General features: G+C 40.4%; 1 protein-coding gene across 4 annotated transcripts in view; it reads right to left on the minus strand.

The window, feature by feature from the left end:
• Positions 1-12,055: 12,055 nt before the first annotated feature.
• The window catches only part of TENT4B (terminal nucleotidyltransferase 4B), a 62,541-nt gene continuing 59,895 nt past the window's right edge, over positions 12,056-14,701 (minus strand). For all 4 annotated transcript variants that reach the window (XM_068528789.1, XM_068528787.1, XM_068528788.1 and 1 more), the window contains one exon: positions 12,056-14,701. In XM_068528789.1, coding sequence (XP_068384890.1) covers positions 14,525-14,701 — 177 coding nt within the window. In that variant the 3' untranslated portion in view covers positions 12,056-14,524.

Consider the following 14,701-nt stretch of genomic DNA (forward strand, 5'->3'; position numbering starts at 1 on the left):
TTTAACGAGCCCCCAGGTGATCCTATGAGAAGCAGGCTGATGAACTCTGGTCTACTTGGGACCCTGTGGTGGAATCCTGGAGCCAGGTACCAGAGCTTACTCCAGGGGGAAGAGACCCTGGATGTGTCACAGCCTTGACCCTGCAGTGGGCCTAGAACCCAGCCCGGAGGCCACCTACTTTGGAACTATTATGAGGAATCAGATGATGGGACGCTGGAAGGTGAACATCTGATTTCCATTCCAGATGGCAGGTGGGAAGATCCCAGCTGAAACGTCTGTCCTCAGCAGCAAGCCCTCCCTGGTTCCCTGGAGACTGGTCAGGCACCTCCTTGGGCTCCCACAGCCTCTGGGTGTCCAGACAGTGGCCCTTGGCCCTCTAGGCTGGAGCCCTGGTGCGGTCACTGCTGCTTCCCGAGGGCTCACAGGGGAAGGTCTTCCCAGCTGCTGGGACTTCCCTCCGCAGGAAATGGGAAGCCCTGCAGTGCGCAAGATGGTGGGCACACCTAATGCTCAGCAGAGCTGACTTGGGAGCTGTGCCTGCCTACCTCCTGCAGCCCTTCCCCCTCAACCACCCAGGAAGTCAGGGAACCCACCTGTTTGCCCCAAGGCCTCAAGAACAGTGAGTGTCTCAGCCCCGCAGCAGTGTGTTCTGCTGCGTGAGGTCAGCCCTGGAGAGTGAGGTGGAGCCCTGGGCATGGGATGGCCCAGTTGGGGCTTGCTCTCAGCTATCTCCCTCCATTGGCCTCTCCATGCAGAGCGCTAGAAGCCTTATGCCCTTCGTGATGTGTGGGGGGCGGGGAGCAACGCTATGATTTCCCACCCTGTTGTGTGTGTCATCTTTATGCAGCTCTGTGACCAACTCTCTTGACAGCGAACAGGAAAGCAGAGCCAGAGAAAGTGAGTTAAACATGATGCTTGCAAAAGTACTCGCCATGAACTGCCAGAATAGCTCCATCACCCCATCAGTGCTGTGGTCACCTCAGTGGCAGTCACCTCCTTGCATACTCAGTCCTCAGTCAGTGATTCTCAAACTATAGCCAGCATGAGAATCGCCCAGAGGCCTGGTGAAAACACACCCTGATGGGCCCCACTTCGAGTACCTGATGCAGCAGGTCTGGCATGGCCACCAGGAGTTTTACCTTCTACCCAGCTCCCAGGTGACGCCAATGCTGTTGGTCCTCAGGCCAGCCTGTGTAGCAAGGCTCTAAGGCACTGGTCTCCAAATATGGTTGGATCCTATTCCCAGAGATTCTGATCCTGGGGTAGGTCTGCGAATATGCATTATTAAAAAGCCCATAGTGAGTTTAGTTCATGACGAGGATGGCACTTGAAATCAGAAAGGGAAGGAATAGCTCCTTCAATCCATAATGTTGAATTAGCTACCACTGAGGCAAAACTATTAGAAAGCACCTCACACCATACTAAAACAGCAGTAACAACAACAGTCAACCAATAGAATCAGATCTTTGTGTATGAAAACAAACCTTATAAAAGAAGATATTTTAGTAATTTTGGAGTGGACAAGTCTGCATAGGAAATCAAATCCACACTGAAGGGCTGCAGTTAAAAGCTGAATGTCTCTCTCCAGGTGAGGGGTCTCCAAATGTCCACATCGAGTATGTTTGTGATTTTAATTATCCACTGTGTTGAAAACCTCCAGAGCACGTTTGTCTGAAGAGTCCCTCATTAACTGCCCCAGGGACAGAGTCCCCCGTGGAGGGCCAGCATCTGCCGCCAGAAAACCATCAGCATTTGTTGCCTGAATGAATTTCTGTGGTAGGCAACAGTTCAGGGGCCTTGATTCTCTTGGGTAGGGAGAAGATTCAAAAACCTAAAATAAATCACTACAATGGAAGCTATGATTTGCTTATCTCAGCAAACTCAACCCTTCTCTTTATCAGGCCAAGCAGGACAGCATGCCAAGTTGGTGCTTGTCATTGCGGTCCTGGTACAACTTCTTCACTCATCACCACGTGGAGCCGCGTTAGCCTTCCCAGCCAGATGGTCCTTGTCACTTACCGCTAAGGAAGAAGGAGCTTTCTTCTTGCCCCCTCACTCCCCCGAGTAGCACTTGTCATGGACAGGTGTTCTTTGAGTACCTGTGGATGGGCCATGCAGCTATCGATTTTTAATTAGAAAGGGGATATGTACTTCACAGTAGAAAAATGAAACAATCCAAAGATATGAAGGATTGAAAATCTATCCTCTCCTTCATGCCACTCCCTGAGAGAATTGACTCTCAAGGCTTGGGATATATTCTTTCTACACCCTTCTCCTTGGCAACCCAATTTTACGTTAGAAAACTCACCAGATTAAATCATTAGGCTGTACACCTTAAACTTATACAGTGCTGTAGGTCAGTTGTATCTCAATAAAATTGGGGGGGAACAATGGTCAGAAAAGATGGTGGACTAAACCCGCTATCTACTCCTGCTGCCTCCTTACACCTACTAAAACAACAATGAAAGGATTTTTTAAGGCCCATAAAAATGAAGAGAATGAGAGGATAAGTAAAGAGTACAAATTTGGAAGGTAGAAAGCAGATGGACCAGTGGTACTGACTTGGCAGACACAAGAAACTGAATCATCCACTGGCAGTTGGGAAGTAAGACTCAATCCCAGTTATACTGGGGTAAGCTCCAAAGTCTCAGAAAGTGGAAGTGCTGGGTACCTCAGGAAGCAAGGTAGAGCTCAAGTAAAGAAGGTAGGTTGAAAACCTAAGAAGCAATTAAGAGGGCCAGTCTCTCCCCCACCCCTGACTACCACCACCCAGCTGAGTACCCCTCCCCAGGCAAGCAGAAATCTGCAGGGTTTTTCTCTAGAAAAGCTAAAATAGTCTCTGGATTGGACCACACCAAGCCCAGCTGTGGGAAAAGAGAAATTTAAAGGGCAAATTTATACAGGAAGCTGAGACATACCCCGCCCCAAGCCAGCCCTCTTCTCCACTCAGCTAGTCCCAGGGTGTTGGCAGCCAGACCATTACCCCCAGGCTGGAGGGATTCTCTGGGGAACCCCTGAAGATCCTCTCCTCACCCCCATCAAGCCTGATCACCCTGAGAGAAGCACACAGCTGGCTGCCACACTGAGTCCAGAGCTTCCCACGAGCTTGTTATGCCCCGTTCTTACACATGTGCAGGCAACCAGAAGACATCAGGAATCCGAGGAAAGCCTCTAACCCAAGAAAACAGAGTCCAAGACAGCAAGAGGGGGAAAAAAGTTCACAGAGACTATACAGGCAGACAGCAACTGTATCATTAATATCTTCAGAGATTCAAAAAATACATTGTAACCATGAAAACGAATAGGGTACTATTTTTTGACAAGGAACATCTGAGAAAAAAAAAAGAATCCTCAAATGAAAACATGATAGCAGAAATGAAAAGCCAACAGAAGCTTTGGAAGATAAGGTTGAATAAAAAGTCAGAGATGGAAAATAGGGAAGAAGAGATAAGAAAACGAGAGATCGGTCCAGGAGACACAATATCAGAATAATTGTGGAGTTCCTGAGAAAACAGAGGAAAGGAAGATAAGAATTCAAGATTTCCCAGTACTAAAGGTCATGCGGTGTCAGATCAGAAGGGCCTGTACTAACTAATGCCCCAGTACAAGTGACAGAAATAGAACCACCAAATTTCCATAGTAGTGAAATTTCAGACCACTGGGAACCAAAGAGAAGTTCTTAAACGTTTCAAGAGAAAAAAAAAGAAAACAAACAAACAAAAGGTTACAACTAGCTTTTCTCACAACAACAGTGGGAGTGATGAAGGAATGCTTTCAAATCCTGGAGGAAATATGTTTTCCAACCTAGAATTCCATACCCAGCCAAACTATCAGTTGAGCATAAATGAAGAACAAAGACATTTTCAGGTGTTTACTGTCTGTGCACCCTTTTCCAGGGTACTGGAATGTGTGCTAAGGAAAGGAGAGAGTTTATCAAAAAGAGGGAAACAGGGGATACAGAGAACAGGACCTGCAACACAGGATACGTGATAGGAATGTCCAGGTGGAGGTTGGACAGACCAGGGTGACGTGTGCACAGGCACAGCAGGCCAGAAACTCCAGGAGAGATGCCTCTGATGCACCTGAGCATTTAGAGAGGCTTAGAAAATTGGCAGAGTTTAAGGTGAATTAATGTGGAAAACTAAAAACAAAAAACTCCAGGAAAAACAAAAAAACTTGTGCAGAAAAGGGAGTCATATTATCATCCAGCTCAATGGATAAGAACAGCATCTACACAGTCACGATAATGCAACCACTGTATATTCTGCTAAGCAAAATTCAATATAACTGTGTTGGGAGGTTGGGGCACAGAAGTTTGGGGGTGGTGGGAAGTCAACACACTATTTCAAGAACAAAAAATCAAGAAGTGTATTAGAGGTATATTATTTAGAGACAAGGAGGTAAACACTCCACCCCCCAAAAAAGTGGGGAGGGAGAAAGCAGAGGGAGGGAATGGGAGACAAACTTTTAGAACTATTGGTTTTAAACTATAACACAACTCCTGTTCTGTCCCTATCCACCTGCTTTTCACTTCCTTGGCAGGGCCCCCTCATGCCAGCCTGGCTGCCTTACGCACCCCTATCTCCATAGGCTGTTCTGTGTCGCCTTTTCCCCTTCACTTGGGTCTTCCTGTGGAGATGTCTTGCCTACTTACGTGAAAGCACTGTTTTCCTGAATTGGATTTTAAAAAACAAAGATGCATGATGTAATCACCTTTCAACTATTTTGAGTGCTTGCACAAAACCACATTCCTAAAGATACCTGCTGAGTGATTTAAGTACAAAAGTGGTTTGCAACCCACATTGAGCAATAGCTCTTTTGAATATTGATTGACACACCATTTGATTAGGCCACTTGATACTTTTAACCCTCTCCTTTCCCTTCATTTTCATGTTGGCATTAAACACTGACATTTTTATCTCTGATGGGTTTCTCTTCAACGTTTTAATCCTGTGTTTTCAAGTTGGAGTTAGTTACTCGCTTTAGAAACACACATATAACACAAATTTATGCTATTTCCCAAAATAGATTATTTCACATACTAATTTGGGTTATTGACGAAAAAATTTAATAGTCAATCTAAGAAAGAAATGGTAAATTTTACTCGGGCCAAACAGGATTATAACCCAGGAGACAGGCTCTCAGAGAGCTCTGAGAACTGTTCTGAAGAGGTAAGTGGCAGAGTCCAGTAGAGATGTGATTTTGGCAAAGGGCGTATGTGCAACCAAGCACACATCTTGGTAGACGGTCGCTGCTAGCCACAAGGAACAAACATCTTAGCTAATGGTTTTCTAAGTATGGGAAGATGCAAGAAACTGGGTTCGTAAAACTTTCTCCTGAAAATATCTAACTCTCTGAGGGCCAGTCTCTCAGTCTTCTCAGAGCACAAAGTGCCTCACCTGATCTTCACGTTGAACTCCTTTCAGGGTGTACTGGGGGTCAGCAGCTGCGGTGGCTAAGGACTGGATGGTGGGCAACATTCTTCATTGTACAATCCCTTGCCTTTTGGTCTTAATTTTGACCAAGTTTTGGGAGGCGTTTCGTGACCAATTTGTCCCATGATGCCAAGAATGTTCGTTCCCCGGTCAGGCAAGGATTTCGTTGATAGGCCACTCAATTTGCTATTGCTGGACTAGGCCTTCTTAACAGTAGCCAAAAGCCTCTGGACCACCTGTCTTACTAGTCTGTTATGGTCCAGGAAAGTTCCCTCCTCCCACATTTAGAGTTACACTCTTACAATCATTATCTTACATATTTGATCAATTGTTTCAAGTTGCCTAATCATCATTAATTTTATCTGAGGCTAGTCACACATTGCCAATGCAAGAAACAGTAATCTTGTAAAATAGGCAGAATACAAGTAACATAGCTAGTAACATTAATAAGGTCATAAGTAAGTATTTAAGAACTTCTATTAGGTGCAGCCCAGTATATCCCCAGGTCATCTGACCAGTCTGTTCTGCACCAATTGCTATCTTTAAGGGAAATGATATATTGGCATTGTACAGAAAGTTCACCAAAGATGTCTGCGTGTACAAGGTTATTACGACCCCTTACAGGATAGAGAAAGGAATGTTATCTTCTAAGGAGTTACATGGCTGGTACCAGAAGGAGAAAAATTGATCTTTATGGTTGAGCAGGTATTTCTGCCCTTGGGGAGGTCTCATTAATGCATCATGCAGATACACAATGCACACCAGAGGGGAGGGAGGAGGCCCAAACAGGCAGAGAAAATTTTTATTTTTAAATTGTCTTGCCATAAAATATGAATTTTTATTTCATCGGCGTTTTTTAAAAATAATTAATTAATTAATTATTTTTTGTCTGTGTTGGGTCTTTCGTTTCTGTGCGCGGGCTTTCTCTAGTTGCGGCAAGCGGGGGCCACTCTTCATCGCGGTGCGCGGGCCTCTCACTATCGCGGCCTCTCTTGTTGCGGAGCACAGGCTCCAGACGCGCAGGCTCAGTAATTGTGGCTCGCGGGCCCAGTTGCTCCGCGGCATGTGGGATCTTCCCAGACCAGGGCTCGAACCCGTGTCCCCTGCATTGGCAGGCGGATTCTCAACCACTGCGCCACCAGGGAAGCCTCATCGGCGTTTTTAAATGGTTTTCTTAGACAAGCAAGAAGTATAAAGCATTTTTCTTATAAAGTGAAAAATGGTCCCAATTTAAAAGTCAAAGTTGTTGCGTTCCTAAGCTAACCCGGTAAATACAGAACATCGCATCCCAGACTTTACTGAATGCTAATGAACACAAATTACAGCAAAAATTCTACAATGGCAGCCTAAGAAAGTGATTTCAAGCAAAGTATCTCCTTAGAAAATGAAAGCTTCTAAAGAGTAGGGAGATCACCATCTGGAATTTCCGACAGCTACTGTTCATCCTTTCTCCAACAAATTTTTCCAGCAGATTTTCCCAATAAAACCCAAGGCAGTTTTCTGCCTACTCTTGACCCAAATAGCTGGATCCCTTTTCTTGCCAGAGTTCCCTCTCTTGGCTCACTGTATGATTCATTCTACTCTAAGACAGATAACTTATTTCTGGAGAGAATTTTGCGGTTGTTGCTGCTACAGTCACTGAATGGTCTTAAAAGATTAAGTTAGGGGACAGGTGGGGGGGAAATGATCAATAAAACTTATGTTTTTTATCAGTTTTGCCAAGGGCAATTTTTTACGTGGAAGTACAGAAAAAAAGGAGCAGGGTGTAGTTTCAGATGACCATGTTGCATTTATAACATTTAAATCCTAGTAAAAATATCCAAAAGCAACTCATGAAAATTCACCTAAAAGATAAAAACTGGGGGAATCTTTTTTTTTTTTTCTTCTCAGTAAAAGTTCAGAAGAAAAAAGCCATCAAACAGCAACACTTTATAAAACCCCTATTCAAGTCGAGCTGAAAAGTACTGGACATTTCATAAGCGCTGATTAGCTTATAAGAGCCTCGGGGTATCTGACATGTGAATTTACCAAAGCTACTTGCAAGCTAACGTCAGCATACAAAAAGGAACGGAGTAGATCTGGATGTGCACTGACATGGAAAGATCTCTCTATATGGTAGGGGATTTGCAGAATACTATAGAATGATACCACTTATGTAAAAGGGGAAATGACCCCTCTGAAATTAAATTTGTGCAGATATGTGTTATGTGTGAAAATGCATTTCTTTTTAAATCTTAAAGTATACATTCCAAAATATTAAAGGAGCTGGCTCTAACATTAAGGGATTAAGAGGGTGAAGGGTAACTAACTCCTTTTATGTAGCTATTTACAAATTACGTTTCTTCACAATGGAACATACATTCACGTATTTGTTGAGAAATTAAGTAAATTCACTGTGTCTGGGTGTATGGACAAAATCATCCTGTATATTCAATTTATTTTCTAATTTACTTTGAGAAATTTCTGGGATGCTATTTAACAGGATTATACTTTATTGCTTTTTAAAAGAGAACATTTCCAGTAACTGGAGTGGGCAGTCTGGATTTACCAGCCAGTTGCCTACAGACTGCTGAGCTACTCTTCACCCAGAACCAAGCTTTGTAGTTATCCTGAAGCAAACTACTCAGGATTTTCCCCACCACCACTCAGTTGCGTTCCAGGCAAGCACCACTGGTCCATGCCATAGGACTGCCAGTTCTCTCCCTGGGTGAGCATAATTCTGAACACATGCTTTAGTTGCACTTGATTATTAACCCTGCTTCTCTCTGTTCCTTGGAGAACCTAACATTTTCATTACTCTATTGTTAAGAGTCTGTGTAATCTGCTCCACTGAACAAATGGTATCTCAATTTCTTAGTACAGCAAGCACAACCCCTTACATTAAAGCAAAGAGTAAAACTGGGTTGGTACTTGCAAATATCCAGATTTGAGGGAGTCCGTCCCCACAGTCTTGCAATGGCTATGGGGAGGCCAAAAGGCTATCTTTGGCTAGGACATGGGCAAAAGAAGAAAAAAAAAGCATCTTCAAGCATCTTCCTCTCCACTGCTGGCATTTAAAAAAATGAAAACCCACAGAAATGCTATCTGTACAGATAGACGAAAACCTCTTACCAGTCTAAATTGGGCCGTCCTTAGAATTACAAGATAATTTCTTTTTAAAGTAGCTATTCCAGTCTTACATAAAGGCTCATACCAGAGGTTATGAAGATAAATCAAAGCACAAAGCCTTTATTGAATTGCAGATTATGAATAATAAACCCAATGGTAAGCACTGGGGGCAGATGTGTGCAGAAATGCAATTTATAAAATTTTTAAGGCAAACAATTGATATCTTTGAAGAAATCATTGTTACCTTAAAAAAAAAAAAAAAAAAAAGCTTCCAGATATGCAATTCATTCAGAGCATTCAGGGTAACTGGTGCCCAGTGATATGACCTCAGGAAATGTCGAAATTTCATAAATCATTTGTATCAAATCTCTTTTTCTGGTAAATTCCTTACTGCCTCTGCAGTGGTAACTAGACAAGATTGCAAAGCTTTCAAGATGATTCAAGCCTCCAGCATCTCACAGGAGTCCGCATTTCTTAGCACAGAAGGCAATGCTAATCAAAGAAGGAAATAAATAAAAGGTTATTAAAAACAAACACAGGTTCATCAAACTGCTAAATACATGTATCTACGTATATTCCACTTAAAAAAAATGTTTATCTCAATAGTCCTTCACATTTCATATCCAGAAGCTACACTGGCTGCCACCTATCTTCTCATCTTCAACACCATGCGGTAAGACGGTGCTTTTTAGTAGTGAGTACAGTGTGAAGACTCTGACACTTGTAACAAGTCTTTGAATTGTTTTAGGATTACAGGACTTTCAAAAGACTTTTTAAAAAAAAAGTGACTGGAAGTTTCAGTTATGTAAAAATCAGAGGGAGGGGATCTTAAATTTCAGAGATTATGTTTAGGGACAAAGAGACATGCTGTGATAAGCCGCAACCAAATATAAAAGGTAATATGAAATGATTTAGGGAACAGCTATGAATTGCACAGAACCCAAGCGGAAAGCTGAAGATAAATTTAAACTCAAAGAAAGTGGCTGATAACCAAAAATTTCATTCTCTTCAAAAAGTACGGCTGACTAATCCATAAGAGACAAGGACTAAATTTCACCAAGTTACTGGCTTTATAGTATGCCTCGCCCGGGCCTCTTTCTTCTCCCCTCCCCACCCACCCCACCAGTGGGTAACGACCAGCTTGTTTTACTTCATAATCTTTCGTTACCGCAGCATCTTTAAGATAAAACAACACTCCTAACAAATTCATCCAGACTGTTTCCTTAGCGGAGACCTTCCCTGTAATCAGGACACGTAGAAGCTGCTGCAATGAAAAGAAGCCATGGCTGTGTGGAACCAAAAGGACTTAAATTAAAATGCAAAATTAAGATGATGTGCAAATACCAATCAACACGTTCGCTGAAATACACAAAATAAGAGAACACCTGACTTCTCTGTTAGCATCTGTTCTTACTGACATGGCTAACATGTCTCTCAGTAAATCCAGGAGATACCTCAAGTGGTTTAGTCATCAAAGGGGATGCACTATCTCCATCTCTCTGGTTCAGCCTCTTTCTAAAGTGTTACCTCCTTCAGGCTAGTAGACTATGGACTAGGTTAAACTTAAACTTAATAAAGCACATACTCAAGCAGAAAATATAAAGGCCAAATACTCAGAAAAAAACAAAAACAAAAACCCAACCTAACATAAGTAGAACAAACATTAGCACATTAGCAGTTTATGAGCTAAAAGCTGTCCTTAAGTAAATATTTAACTCTGGATATAAAACAGATCAGCAGACTTTATAAGCAATTCCTTTGGTTAATAATTTTGTCAGCATTCAATGTATACAGACATTTAGTTCATTCTCTTTGAAGAAAAAGTGTTGCTTAAGGTGTAAAGTCAAGACAGCTCACAAGAAGATGGTCGAGAAAAAGGCGTCTGGGTGATGTAGGGTTTTCAAGTCATGCAAATACTCTCTGGAGTAAAATCTAGCTTGTTTCTTAGTTATGGTAACTATCAAGTAGCATATTAAAATTCGTTCTTTAACATTATCCCACCCATAAATGTTCTGACAAAATTGCAGGCAGTTAAGAGTCTTGAGGTTTAGAAACTGAGACAAGGTAAAGACACCACTTGCAAAGAATTACTTACACGTATCTTTGATCCCACTTCAATGCTACATCATCCTCTCTCTACACATTTCACTAGATGTCACTGATGAAAATTAGGATAAAGAGTAACTATTAACTATAACTTTCCTACTCAGGTTTAATAGAGTCATTTATTGAGTACTCCGCTCACAAAATACTTTACGAGAATGTTGCTTTCCACTAATTCAAACACTTTAATGAGAGTAAGAACTGATGGATAAGCATAAACTCTTCTGATTATTAATTTTGACATTTTAATATTTATCTCTGCAAAACTGGGAATATTTTTTATACTTTACCATTTAATGCTTGAAAAGTTAATTGAGAAGCAACCAATTTCCTATCAACATTCCAAGTTAGTGACTGAAACACTAAGAAATCAACAGCGTGTGATAATTGAGGGAACTGATTGGTTTCTAAATTTAGATCGATATTAAAGTTGAGAAGATATGTCATGAACAATAAAAATATCAGCAAAACTTATCAATAATACCCATGGTGATTCCTAGGGATTTCTACAGAGCAACTTAAAAAACTACGTCCTAGTCATCGGGGAGGTCTCCGCAATGAATACACGTCACAGCAATAGGGTCCTGCGGCTCAGAGCAGCCATACTCTCTTGTGACCCACCTACAGTTCAGAACCCCCAAACACTAGGCCATAGGTTAAGGCAATGAAAAGAAAACACAAGGAGATTTAAGACTCCAGAGGAAAAAAGGCTATTAAAAATGCTCTCCCTACCTCACGTGTTTTGCTCTGTGAAGACTTTATCCAGGAATATCTGGAGCCAAAGCAAATGACCTAAATATTAAACCTAAATATTAATGACAGGCTCAACATGCAAGGAAAGATAAAACACTCAAAACAGGACAAAAATGTAATATGGTCAACTGGTGAAGACTGGAGGGCGACCACACGTAAAACCAGTGGATCCCACAGATCAAAGCTCGATTTGCAAGCCACGTGCAACATCTCCTAACAAATCAAAGACACTAAAAACTGGGCACCTTCACGGACACCTTAAAAATGGAAGAAAAAATGCATTTACCTTTATCATCAAAGCATAACCACTCAGGTTTTGTGCTGACACCTCTTTGACCCATCAGCACCTCTAAAAACCAGTATTTTGAAAAGTTTATTATGACTTTTTAAGGAGCTTCCACACCAACCAGGTACATGCACGCCACTGCCAGAGAAATGTCACCACAGTGAGGCAGGATTTGTAAAACCCCATTCTACAAGTACTAGCAAAGGAAGGTTATGACTCATGGATATGGATGGACTATAATATTTAAATGGCACGTTTCTGACATATTCACAAAATCTTTATAGAAAGTATTTAAACTCAGAAAAGAAAAAAGACGGGAATCAAATACAGAGATGAAATGTACAAAACAAATGAGCAGGCAAACTAAAAGTTCTTGAAAGTATTTTACTTCAGGTTGAAAAATGAACAGCTTCCACACCGTTCATTGCAAGATACACAGTATTCACGAATACAATGCTGGTCATTTGAGGAAATGTACACACCTCAATTTCTCCTTCATGCTTTTCTTTTAGAAAGATACTGTTTACCAAAAAGAAACGTCAGCAGTACAGGAAAAACTATTTTCCCAATAAATTTACGAAAACCTAAGATTCCCAATGGAATCAAGATTATCTTCCCGCTACCACCACCTTAATATAATCACATGCTTATTGAAACACTAATATCTGCACCCTAAGAGTACATTTACTTTCAACAATGAGGGTGATTCTTTAAAAAAAAACTTCAGTGTGGTAAATGTAACATGGATCTCTGCAAGTATTAAGTGTCTGAAATAGGCAGCTAATACTGGATTTAATATTATTTTATAAATAATTGTTCCCTTAGCAGTAAACATAAGTCTACACATTCACAATAGTCCTAGAAAATAAATACTGTGATTATGCACAATATGTTATGACAAACTAGTTTCAAAAAAACAGAAGCTCAACATCTTGATAAAAACTCTGATCAGAATAAAATGTGACTCTAAAATTTAAAACATTGTCAAAATAACATCACGTTTAAAATCTTCCACGGTTTACACAAGTATTACGAACTTCCAGTTCTGGAACACATTTTTTTGCTGTGAATTAAAATACGAACTTATTGAAAACTGTTAATTTCAGTGATGACATCAGTTTTGGTCTTATTTTAGCATTATTTTCTTTATAAAAAGTTGCACTAAGTGTCCATTAATGGTCTGATTGGTCTTCAGTATTTCATAAATGTATATAAAAGAAATTCCTAAAAGCCAATAGTACTTTATATGTATATATTTATAAAAGAATCTCATCTCAGAAATGGCTGTAATTAACAGAGCCGGACATACTGATGCTAAACATGAGTGTTCACCTTGAAAGAAAGCATTTTCAGAAACATCACTTACATTCTATTAAATATTCCCAACCGAGTTTCAAACTCAACATGTGATGAATAACAGAATTATACATCTCATTTGCACTCAAAACTGACCACAACCAAAATTTACAGTATGATTGAAACAAGCCAATGTTTAAAAAAGTTTTAATTAAAGATAACAATTCCATGAAAGGAGAGGATAAAGAATGGGATGACAAGAAGTTATTTGGTCTTAATAAGGCAATACAAAATAGATCCATTATCAAAGACCATTTAATTTTTAAAGATCAACAATACCAAAAGCATAAAGTGGAGTATAAGAAAATAGTTTTTTATAAGTATGATTTAATTAAAGCTGTTTACAGTTATTCTCTCCCACAGTAGTTTAGCATGAATTTAAAAAAGAATAAGAGATGAGAAAAACAAGCACACGCAGCACACAGGGTTAGAGGAGCCAGCATGCAACGTCTGTGGAACTCGAGGTTTCACTGCAACAGGAACGGGACCAGACGTGGGTGGCCTTTTTTTTTTTTTTCCTATTAGGAAGAAAAAAAAAAAAAAAAAAAAAAAAGACTGCAAAGGAAACAAACACAAAGTCATGTAATTGCCCATTGCCCAAGACGACAGCACTATAGAAAACAGTTGCAAGTTAATTCTTAGAGATGACTAGAGATTTTTCAGTGTTTACACAAAAGTACATAGTACATTTTTTTTTTTTTTTTTTTTTTTTTTTTACAAAATAAAGTAAACGTCATTTGCCACCATAACCTTTTCTTTAGAGAGGAAAATTTTTGCAGCAGGTCACAAGGGTTCTATTAAGTCATTTCAATGTTGAGGAAACAAATTGAGTAATAGAACTAATCACTTCCCTATAGATGGATGTTAAGATGACAATTCAGATTATTTTTCAAACTAATCCTGAGAAAAATCTGTTTACAATTTAAACAGTAATGTTATGTAAAAAGTATTAACAAATCCACTATTACAAATATCAATTTCCTATATGGTCATCTATATATACACACAATAAAATGGTAAATATATGCAAAAATATTAAAAAAAAAAAAAACATGCACAGATCACTTTCCCCTTTGAAATCTGGACTTCCGATAAGATACCTGTGTTTTCCTTCCCCACCCCATCCTCTGAAATTGTTTCTTGTTTCTATCACCCTACCCACCGAACACTATTCCCTATAACTCTGCATAAAGCCAATGAGAAATAGATTTATTTTACATTCAAGCTTTAAATCTTAAAATGACCCTGTTATAGCATATGACTTATCAAATGAGCAGCCTTTTTTTTCCCCTTTTTTGCTTGCTTTTTGTTTTTGCAGTTGTCAGTCTTCATGATCCATTCCGTGGCGAGCCGGGAAAAAACGCAGTTGCTAAATCAACGTCTGAACAGTGTAAGGCTCCCGAATGTTTCCCAGGAGTCCCTATCCAACTGTCCTGAGCATGAGATCATTGCACACAGAAGACAGTCCATCGTACAACGCCGACTATCTACAAAGGTCTGAGAGGGGGGCGTCCCTCTTGTGTTTCCTCTTTTTGCCATGGTAATACTGATTATTTGCTTTGCCTTGATGTTGTTTGTTTGTCATCAAGGAACCATGGCTTGTTTGGGTTGTACCTTGGAAGCCTTTGCTGGAAGAACGAAAGAGCCTTGTTGATCCATG

Source organism: Eschrichtius robustus, chromosome 19, assembly GCF_028021215.1.
Source record: "Eschrichtius robustus isolate mEscRob2 chromosome 19, mEscRob2.pri, whole genome shotgun sequence".
In the NCBI taxonomy this organism is placed as follows: domain Eukaryota; kingdom Metazoa; phylum Chordata; class Mammalia; order Artiodactyla; family Eschrichtiidae; genus Eschrichtius; species Eschrichtius robustus.